This window comes from Rhinolophus sinicus, chromosome 12 (assembly GCF_057876585.1).
Source record: "Rhinolophus sinicus isolate RSI-liver-muscle chromosome 12, RSI-T2T, whole genome shotgun sequence".
NCBI classification, from domain to species: domain Eukaryota; kingdom Metazoa; phylum Chordata; class Mammalia; order Chiroptera; family Rhinolophidae; genus Rhinolophus; species Rhinolophus sinicus.
The window spans coordinates 27220416-27230440 of record NC_142512.1 but is presented as its reverse complement, the minus strand read 5'-3'; the positions used below and the strand labels follow the sequence as shown (position 1 = coordinate 27230440).

At 56.9% G+C, this 10025-nt stretch overlaps 1 protein-coding gene across 3 annotated transcripts; it reads right to left on the bottom strand.

Annotated features, from left to right (window-relative positions):
• Positions 1–272: 272 nt before the first annotated feature.
• Positions 273–9594, bottom strand: CA4 (carbonic anhydrase 4). Of its 3 annotated transcripts, none has more exons than XM_019732613.3 (8): positions 9549–9594; positions 4232–4282; positions 3190–3345; positions 2384–2529; positions 2167–2265; positions 1839–1902; positions 1503–1669; positions 273–588 (listed from the first exon to the last, which is right to left on the bottom strand). In XM_019732613.3, exons 1-8 carry the CDS (start codon positions 9577–9579, stop codon positions 394–396), a joined length of 909 nt encoding a protein of 302 aa, XP_019588172.2. In that variant the 5' UTR covers positions 9580–9594; the 3' UTR covers positions 273–393. The 3 variants fall into 3 exon arrangements, with proteins under 3 accessions (XP_019588172.2, XP_074175734.1, XP_019588171.2); XM_074319633.2 differs by lacking the exon at positions 9549–9594 and adding an exon at positions 9185–9472; XM_019732612.3 differs by lacking the exon at positions 9549–9594 and having other exon boundaries at positions 4232–4361.
• Positions 9595–10025: the final 431 nt, after the last annotated feature.

Here is a 10025-nt window from a genome sequence, read left to right as displayed (position 1 = left end):
CCCTAGTGCAGAGGACAAAGCACCAGCTGGGGCCTCAGTTGGCTCTGCCATCGTCTGTCTGTGTGGCCTCCACCAGCCTTCCTCCTTTCTGTATTGAAGCTCCGAGGTGCCTTCCGACTCTCTCCAAGTGGGGCGTAGACAGGGAATTCCCAAATGTGGGGGCAAGTGCCTTGTGTTTCCTGCAGGACTTAAGGCTATACCCTGGAACAGGAATAGGCGGAGGGGAACAGGGCAGGGGTAGTGGTGGGAACGAAAAAGAGGCCTGAGAAAGGTTTCTCTAAAAATATATCCATATTTTAATTCTCATCAAAGTGCAACCTGGGAAGCCTGCGGAAGGCAGGCCCAAGCCCTCGAAGGGCTGAAGTCAGAAGTCAAGTGTCCAGAAGTGAGCCATCATCGGAGGACGGCAGCCATCAGGCAGGTGAGCGTGGGGAACAGCAGAGCAGGCAGCGGAGAGGGCAGCAGCCGGCCTGGGGCCTGGGACTTGAGCACCTGGCGCTTCCCCCTCGGCTGCAGGGGTCTGATGTTGTCTGTCATTTTCTGTTTCTGTTCGTTGTCATAGTACAGCTTCTCAGAGAACGCAAGAATCTGTGGAGGGACACAGCTCAGCAGGAAGGGCGGGCAGGGAGAGCTGCACTCCCTGCTGTGTGACCCCCAGCCAGCCACCTTGCCCTTGGTAATGAAGGTGCTAGGAATCCCTACTGCTCAGGTTTCCTCCCAGATGGAAAGAATAAGAGGTGTAAAGTACTAGGTACTGGTGGGGGCTCAATTCCCATTAGCTTCCCCTAGCCTATGATTACAACTACTGTTACCACACTTAGGTAGGACAGCGCACCTCAAGCTTGAGCATGCATTAATGTCTTGGGGGGAGGGGGGACTTGTTGGGTCCTAGACTGCCGGGTCCCACCCACAAAGTTTCTGATTCAGTACGTCTGGGGTGAGACCCAAGAATTAGAATGTCTAGCAAGTTTCCAGATGATGCTGACGCCACTGGTCTAGGGACCCTCTGAGAACCACTGTCCTGGAACAAATGCTGCGGGGGGGCGGGGACTGGGGCCCTTTTGGCTCACTGCTCTATCCCCTTGAGTCTGTTGTGCAGACTCAAGTACCATTTGTTGCATGAATGAACTGTTTTCCTCCTGTGGCGACACTGACCACTCAGTTGCTCATGGCCAGCCCTGCCCTCCCACGCTGGCACCTTTCCCCAGGACACAGACCTCCCACCCCCACCTCAGCTGGATGACTCCCACCTACTTTTCAGGGTGCAGCCTGGAAGCCTTTTCTGATGCCCCTGCCACAGCCTCCCCTCCAGCCCTCAACCTAGCAATGTGATAGCTGGGACCTTTCTTATCTGTCTCCCACAGGGTGTGTCTGTGGCTTCAACCAACAGGCCCGCAGCTTCCCGGGGTGCCCCACCCCCACCCCAGCCCAGGGGGCCTCTGGGGGGATCCAGAGGAACAGTTTGTGGGGAGCTGGGCAGTGGGAGGCTGCACCCTGTGTACCTGGTTCCTGTGCAGTTGAATGGGCTCCTCGAACACGGTCCATACAACCTTCTCCTCACAGCCCGGCGTGGTGAGCGAGCCCGGGTAGCGGAAGTAGTACCCCAGCTTCTCCTTCTCAGGGAGCAGGTCAAATAGGCTGATGCTGTCTTTTATCGTGGTGGTCATCTCTGGTGCGGGGGTGGGGGGTGGATAAAGGTAGAGAAGAGGGGAATCTCAGAGGCTCTGAGAGCCCCCTCACACACCTCACTCTGAGAACCCAGGCCCCCCTTTTGCAGGAAGAAGTCTCCATCCGTCCCCTCACCACCTCAGCCTCCTTCCCCGGTCATTCTGACTCACTGGGTCTGGGGATATCAGACAGCGCCTCCACCAGGGGCTGGAAGCCTTCGTTCTTGGATCCAGCCTGGAACAGGAGGGAAGAGGCTTGAGAGGGGTGTGGGGGCCGGTTGTGACCCTGAGTTTGTTCTCTTGGTCTGGGGTAAGGAGGGCAGGCAGCTCCTGGGACTGAGGCCCTGAGATACTCTGGGCTCCCCGCCTGGGGGTGTACAAATCATGGAGAAACAGAGGAGAAGTCAGGGCCTCCCCAGGCTCCCCCGGTCTTGCTAGAATCCCAGGTCTCTGGATCTTAAGAAGCAGCCCCTCGGACCCTGGGGGATGGGGGTCCCACCTCCACCAGGAAGGCCAACACTGCGATCTCATCTTGGGGGTCCTGGTCCTCTTTCTTGTTCCTTGATGTCCCCTTCTCTTTCTCGTGTACGATGTGCATCTGGTGGTGGTTGAGAAGGATGGAGAGAGGACTTGTGAGGGGCTGGACCACTCTTCTTGCCTAAGGCAGGTACATCCAGAGCCCAGCCTCAGCACCGACCCAGTGGGGGGCCACTCACCTCCATGGCAAAGTGCTCCCCATCCAGGCTGTGCTCCGAGCCTGCATCCAGCTCCTTGGACCAGTGCAGGTGCAGCTGCGTGGCCCGGTACTGGGCGGCCAAGCCTCCTCCAGCGACAGTGGCCTCGTCCCCCAGCAGCATCAGCACTGGAGGGCACAGGAGGGGTCCGGGTCCTCACATCCACCTCCCCCTGCCCACGCTGGCCAGCTCCACCCACGCAAGACCTTTCCTCCTACCCTTCTTGCGCTCTGGGCCTGGAGGGAGGGGACGAGATGGGTGGTTCAGCCCCAGGCCTCCCTGTCTGCCTCTCCCGCCGCAACCATGAAACTCGGTCAGTCCTTCTCTTGCTCCAGCCCTTTCTACCGGGCCCTGGCGTCCTCAGCCAACCTCCTTGGCTCTGGGTGACCTGCCCCTGGGCCCAGCTCTGCTGACCCTGGACTGGCTCAGCCCCTCCCAGCTTCACTCTCTGTCCTCCATCCACACGAAGCCACGTGAAGTTCCCTGAACACCCCAAGCTGTTTCACGCCTGCACGGCTTTGCACATGTTGTTTCTTCATCCTAGAACATGTCCCCACCCCCCACCCCCAAGTCTGGTCTGGTGGAAGTATGGGAAATGCTGCTGGAGAGTGTTCCCTGCTTTCGGAAGCCCCTCCTGTTCCCTCTACCCTCCCCCAGCTAGGCTGTCCAGCTTCTCCTCAGCAAAGGTGGACCTTGGCCTGTGTGCCCTCTCAATCCTCACGGAACTCAGGGGTTCCTGGCCCCAGTGCCCATGTCTGCCCAGCTCCTCCATCCTGCCTGGGACGCACCTGTGTGCCCATTGTTTTGGACAGTCCACTTTTGCTTCTTGTCATAGCCAGAGAAGGAGAAGGGCCCCAGGTGTGGATCCACCTGTGCCTTGGTGGTGACAATGTTGATGGGGGACTGGCGGTCCTTCTTGCAGTCACCACCCCACTGGTCTGGCCCTGAGCAGGGAGGGAGGGGGCCGCATCAGGGGCGCCTGCATGAGGGTGTAGCCTCCACTGCTCCCCAGAGGCCAGGCCCACACACTCAGCTCACAGGTAGCAAGGTCTTGGGGTGGCTCGTAGGCTGTATTGCAGGGGCCTCCCTCCTCAGGTACACTCACACTCACACACACTCACACTCACACTCACACACACTCACACACACAAGCACACTCATATGCAAAGCTAGCAGGTCTGGCAGCAAGTGATGAAGTTCAAAGAAGGTAAATTGGAGGGCTCTTGGAAGGGGTGGAGTGGAGTCCCCTGGAAGGGCTGCCTCTGAAAGGACACCTGACTCTGACACTAAGCACTGTCTGAGGCTGGGAGGTGGGGAAGTAGCCCCTGGAGGAACCTGGTTCCCCACACCCTGGTGACTCCAACTCCCCGTTGGGCAGAGCTGGGGGTGGGGGTGGGGCAGCACCGTCCAGCCACCAAACAGCAGAGGCAGGAAGCAAGCAGACTGCGGGGGAAATGGGTCAGCATTCGATGAGAAAAGGCAAAGGATGACCTCTCAGGTTCCCCTGCAGTGGAATAGAAGCAACTGTCCATTCTCGTAGGAGAAAAAGCATCATGTAGGTCTCCATTTGCTGCTGCTGCTGATTGATTTCATAAAAGACTCAGCTTCTTGGTGATAGTGATGGGAGGTACCAGGGAAGGCTCAAGTCACTCTATATTCCTTTTCCCCTAAGCACCAGGAGTATATGCGTGTGTGCGTGTATGTTAAGAGCTGATATGTGACTGGGGGCATCATTACCCCTCATCCTTCCCACCCTCATTGGGTCTCCATTTCCACTTGGACGGTGCCCATCACACAGAAAGGCCTGTCTCCAAGACTCTCTGTACTTACCCAAGCAGGGGTTGGAGGCGTTGGCTTGAGTCTTGTAGCACCAGTGTGACTCTGGAGCAGAGAGAGGAGGGATGTGAAGGCTGTGCGTACACGTGTCCGTGTGTCGTGTGCACATACGTCTCTATGTTCCTGGCGTCTGGGACAGAGGGCCCAGGGGAAGGAGACTTAAGAAGAAAATGTACAGATGGGGGAAGGAGGTAGTTGAAGCAGCCAGGTCTCAGGTGTCCCTGACCCGTGGCTGATCTACTGGGCGTCCTGCCACGGCAAGGGCAAGGCTGGGCAAGGCTGGGCAAAACAGCCACCAACCCTTGAGGAGACCCCTCTGAGGCCAGCTGACTCGACACTCTCCATTTGTTGCTCATCAGCCTCCCCCTCTCTCTTTGCATCCCTTCCCCCAAACCTGGAAGGGAGGCTCTGGTGAGAGGGGAGGAGACGTATAAGGGCCTGGCCTCCCCTCCTGACAATAGAGACAGGTTCAGCTTGGCTGCCTTCCCAGAGTTGACCAGGGGGGTGATGGAGATTAGGCCGGCCCCTCCCCCGAACACACCTTCTTGCGTTATTAAGATCCAATGACACTTGGCTAAGCGTTCACAGCCCCACAGCAAGGAAGACATCCAGACCTTTCCCCCTGCCCTACCATCCCACAGTCCTGGTGTTTGGGGCCAGACAGACGCAGGTTCTAATCCTAGCTCTGCCTCAGGGCAGTAGAACCAGCATCTCTGGAAAGAGGCTGCACCACAAACGTCCCACACTAATGCAGTTGTTGACTAATAATAACACTAGGGGACACTGTGCAGGGGCAGAGGGGGCACGTGGGAGCTCTCTGTGCTTTCTGCTCAGTTTTTCTGTAAACCTAAACCTGCTCTAATTAAAATCTGATTGAGAGAGAGAGAGAGAGAGAGACTGTGCCAGCAGTGTGGACAAAGCATTTGATCCAGAGCTAGAATTCTGGCTGAGCCATGTAGGAGCTGTTGGTTTAGGAGCAAGTCACTTAATCTCTCTAAGCCTCAATTTTATCATCTGTAAAATGGAACTAATACCACCCACCTCATCGGGCTGTGAGGAAGATTAAATGAGAGATGGTAGGAGTGTTCCAGGTAGCCCGGAACTTAGTAAAGTCTCTGATGAGCCCTTCCCTTCCCCTTGCCTCCCTCCCTCTGGCCTCCCATCAGTGCACAGATGGCCAAAGCCAAGTTGGAAAGAATTCAGGGATGAGGAAATTCCTAAGAAAAGCACAGCTTCCCACTCAGCCTGAGCTGCAGACTCTGAGTATGCCCCCGCCCTCCATCCCCACCTTCTTGCCTGAGCTGCCTCCAACTCCACCTCCTCTGGGGTCCCTGGAATGGGGACAAGGTGGGGAGGGGGCCATGAGGTTAGGTTCTTGGTAGGGGGTGAGAGGAAGGGTTTGAGGCCAGGAGAGTGAGCGCCCACAGAAAACGGGCATCCTCTCCCTCAGACCTCAGAGCCACCTTGGGTTTTGAGTTCCCCAGCTCTGCATCCAATGCTTCACCTACCCTGCTGGCACAGCCTCTTTCAGAGATGGACAGTCCCTGAGTGTCTTCCCCACGACAGTCCACCCCCTGCCCTGGACAGGGCTTTCCTGCCTCTGTGAGTTGCTGCATCTGAGAACCGCCATATGGGTTACGAGGCAATGGCCACGTCACATCTAGGCCCTTTCCTGCAGGTGGAAGGAGCTGGGAAGCTGGAGCCCGTTCACCTGGTTTCCAGCCCTAGCTCTGCCTCTTGCTTACTCTCTGCAGGAAAGTTCACTGACTTATTCTGAGCTCTACATTCTTCCTCAGACAGAAGGAGCGAGTGTCTGAAGAGACAATGGATGGGAGGTCATCTGTACTCGGAAGGCTCCTGGTGATAATTCTCTTATGTCGTCACCTCTCAGAGGTCCTGAAGGCAGATGAGGCCTCCAAGGTCAAGCTGGCCCCTCCTCTGGACTGGAGGTCCAAGGGAAAGCCACTCCAACAGAAGCCTTACTGAAGCCAGAGTCCTGGGGAGCCAGCTCTGAAGGATGGAACCCCCTCTGAGCCTCCCCAGGGCCCATCTAGTCCAGGCTGAGCTTTACTTAGGAATTTGCTTTTTCCTGCCTCTGGCTACAGCTCCTGGGTTTGTAATGGTAACCTCTGATCCACTGTCTTAATCATAGAAACTTTTGACCTGCTTGGCTGAATGCTCTTGTAACTACTCTTTGCAGGAGGCAGGAGCCAGGAAAACATACTGTTGATGAGGCCAAGGCCAGGGGTCAAGTCCATGTCCATTGGCTGAGGGTCGGGGGCTGGTTTTCAGGCAAGCAGTGGTAGGGGCACAGACCCGCGCTGGTTCCTGTATTTGTTCACGAGAGGGCTGCCCTTACAGATGATTACCAGCCCGCTCTGCTGCCTTAGGCCACCTCCAAGAGGGCCTGGGAAGGAGAGGAGCTTCTAATGTCAGGTGTTGGCTCCAAGCTCCAGGCTCCACCTAATCCACCTGCCCTAACCAGAGATGGAGTGAGGGACCTAACAACCATCACCAATCACCCAGTCACTGCCTGTCACCCTTAACTTACCCATCACCCATCCCCTCTTCTTTAGAACTTACTGGAAAAGCTATCTTTGATGGACCTTGCTCACCCCACCCTCCCACTCTAGGGGGAGGGAGGAATCCTGAAAACCAGCTCAGCAAAACCCACGTAGGTCCCGGGCAAAGTCTCAGCAATTCCTGGCCAGGGGTCTGAGACTCTGAAGGGGCCCAATATCCTCTTCCTTCCTTTCTGCACGGCACCAGATGCTCTGGGGATTTTAATGTACAGCCAGGTTCCTCTCCAGCCTCCAGTTTCCTAGGGGATGAAGTGGGTGGAGGAAGGCAGCCGGTCCCTTGGCAGTTCCCAGTCAGAAAGCCTCAGGCCCTAAGGGGAGCACAGCTTGTGTGAGGGGGCAGCTGAGATAAATTCCTGGCTGGCTGGCCCCAGGCCAGTGGTAGAAAGTGATGGTAGCCATCACGCATAGAATGCCGGCCATGTGCCACACAGGCTCCCTCTAAACCAGGGGTGTCAAAACTACAGCCCTCGGGACAACTGCGGTCCCCAATCCATTGTTAATTGGCCCGCAGCAAATTAAAAAATATATTTAGTTTACTTAAGTAAACCAGGTGAGGCAATCTGTACTTCGCCTGAGTGAGTGGCCCAGCTGTTTGTGTATTTTATCGCATATGGCCCTTGGTAAAAAACGTTGAAAAAAGTTTTGACACCCCTGCTCTAAGCACTTACACCCACTATTTTATCTGAATCCTTAAGACAACACCTGACATTAGAATTACCATCCCGGTTTCATAAATGAGAAAACTGAGATTAAGTGATTTACCGAAGGCCACACGGCTACAAAGTGACCAAATTAATTTCAAAGCATTTCTCTTCCTACTAAGCCCAGCTGCTTAGCAGCTGGGTTTCAAACGTCCAACTCTAGGACTAAAAAATGTCACATCCTATTGTGGGGGAGGAAGAAACTTTCCTCTATCCTTCCAGGTTCTTTCGCCTGGTCTAATAATCAAGTAGACATGAGACAGATTAACAGGAGAAAAATGACCAAATTTAATTACATATGTATGTGCCAGAACCCCACATACAGGGGAGGTTCAGAAACAGAAAGGGGAAATGAGGTGTATATGGCATTTTGAACTAAGGACGAGTTATGACACCTTGGGGCTTCAGAGGGGAGGAAGTTCATTCACAAAACAATAAAAGAGCAGGTGTTCAGTAATTAGTGTTTGCCCCACCCTACAGATCCCTCATAAAAACTTATTTCTGGTAATAACTCTTATTATGAGCCAGGCCTCCAATTTTAATGCTTCGAGGGAGAGGTAGAAGTTTCTCCATTGCCTTCAGCCCAACACAATTCACATGCCAAGGAGACACATCTTGGGGAGGCCTGTTCCGAACCCCTCCTCTGCCTTTTCTCTTTCCTCTTCTAGAGAGAGGCAGTTGCTGTAAAATTCCCCTCATCCTCCCGGACCCCACGCACCCCGACCCGCCAGCTCAGTCTCTCCTGCAACCTGTATCCATTCTCTCCTCTGCTGTTCCGGGACCCTCAGCCTTCATGACTCCACGGGAGGAGCATCTAGGTTTGGAGAAGAGATTTGGGCAGATGGACCCCAAGGATCCTCCGAGGGGCTCCCTGCGAAGGAGACGGTGCCCTGTAGGGTCACAGAGAAGGTGACTCCCGGCTTCCTGTGCCCAGTCGCTGGAAGCGCCTTCAGATCCTTATCAAATATTAACACGCCTCTCCTGCTACCTCCCACCTAGGCGAATAATTAAGAGCTTGGCCTCACCATTAATCTTTAAACAAAAATCACCCTGGCCAGAAAGACCGGCTTGGCCAGGACCTCGGGTCTCCGGGTGCCCCCAGCCAGGCTCCCAATACAGCGCTGGGAGCTGGGGAGGTGAAAGGAGCTGGCAGCGTCGGGAATAAGGAACCCAGGGTGGGGATGCCAGGGCCCCGCCACACCCAATGCGTTGCCTTTGCTCTGGGCGGGGGGCCACCACCCAGCACCGAGCCCCGGCGGGACCGACAGCGACCCCCCGACCCACTGAGGAGAACCAGCACCTCCTGAAACGCCAGAAAGGGCGAGAAGCGGAGGCGTGTGTCGGGGCGGGCCCGAGAAGCATCCTTCTCGCCGAGTCGCACGCTCGTCTCGCTCAGGGCCGCCGCGCACACGCGTGCACACGCTCCCCCCGCACCGCAGTGGCCGTTCGTGTGCGCACACGAGCCCCCTCTCGCCCTGTCCGCCCGCAGCCTCGCGGCTCCGGACGCACACGCCATCCCGGACGGACGCGCAGCCCGCGCGCATTGGCGGCGAGCGGCCGCAGCCTGGGCGAGGGGTGCGGGGTGGGGGCGCAGGGTGGGGGCGCAGGGTGGGGTCGCAGAGCCGGCTACCCAAGGGGCACCGGGCCGAAGCCCAGGCGTTCACCTGCGCGGGCCAGGGGCCGGGCGGCGGCGAGGGCCAGGAGCGCCAGCAGCAGCCGCATCCTGCGCAGGAACGAAGACACGTCCAAGCCGGGGGTCGCGCACCGAGGAGGCCGCCGGGGGTGCCGCGACCAGGCGGGCCGGGATTTTATAGTGGAGCCGCGACGGGAGGGAGCCCCGACAGCGGGACGCGGGTAGCGGCTCCTCCCCTTAGCGGAGCCTCCCCTCCCCGCGTCCTGTCCCTGATCTGAAATCCTCCACTCCACCCCCACCTTGCTCAGTGCGCTAGCATCCCCATCTCTGCGTCCTCTCCCCTCAGAGAAGTGCCCTCTCCGCCACCCCCAGTCGCGCCTCTCCGCATCCCACACCTGGTCCCTGATTTGGGAACCCGAGCAACATCGCAAGGTGCTTGATCCACGCAAGGGCGAGTGTCCGGGATTCCCGACTTCTCTCACTGTGGTGCGGGCGGCTGCGCAGCCCTCTCGTCTAGGGAGCGGACCGCGGGGGCCCTGAGATGGGTTTGGGTGAGGGGTGGGGCGGTGCAGGTAGTCTTAGAGGCGAAGTTGAAGCTGAGGGACGTGCGATGGTATTTGTTGAATCCGGTGTCCCCAGAAACAGGGCTTCTCTCTCTCAGCCGGTGGCTGCGGATTCTCCGTGTCATCTCTTGTAATGTGTCCTCCAAACTGAATTGCCAAGCGGACCAAAGGCTCTTTTTCCAACACAGTGAAGATGCCCCCTAAATGACTGGGTGTTTATGTGATGGCCAGAGCAGAGGGGGCCGAGGGGGGCAGAATTGAGAAACTGCAAAGAATTGCAAAGGGGCTCAGTGAAAAAAACTTATGGGG

Bases quoted from the DNA above. Each gene is read 5' to 3' on its own strand.
- CA4 (XM_019732612.3), bottom strand. From the start codon at position 4,346: ATGTGCACACGACACACGGACACGTGTACGCACAGCCTTCACATCCCT. The intron at 1,903-2,166 runs GTGGGACCCCCA...CTCCTGTTCCAG, and splicing joins TGTTGGCCTTCCTGGTGGAG to GCTGGATCCAAGAACGAAGG. The intron at 589-1,502 runs GTACACAGGGTG...GTCCCTCCACAG, and splicing joins TTCAACTGCACAGGAACCAG to ATTCTTGCGTTCTCTGAGAA.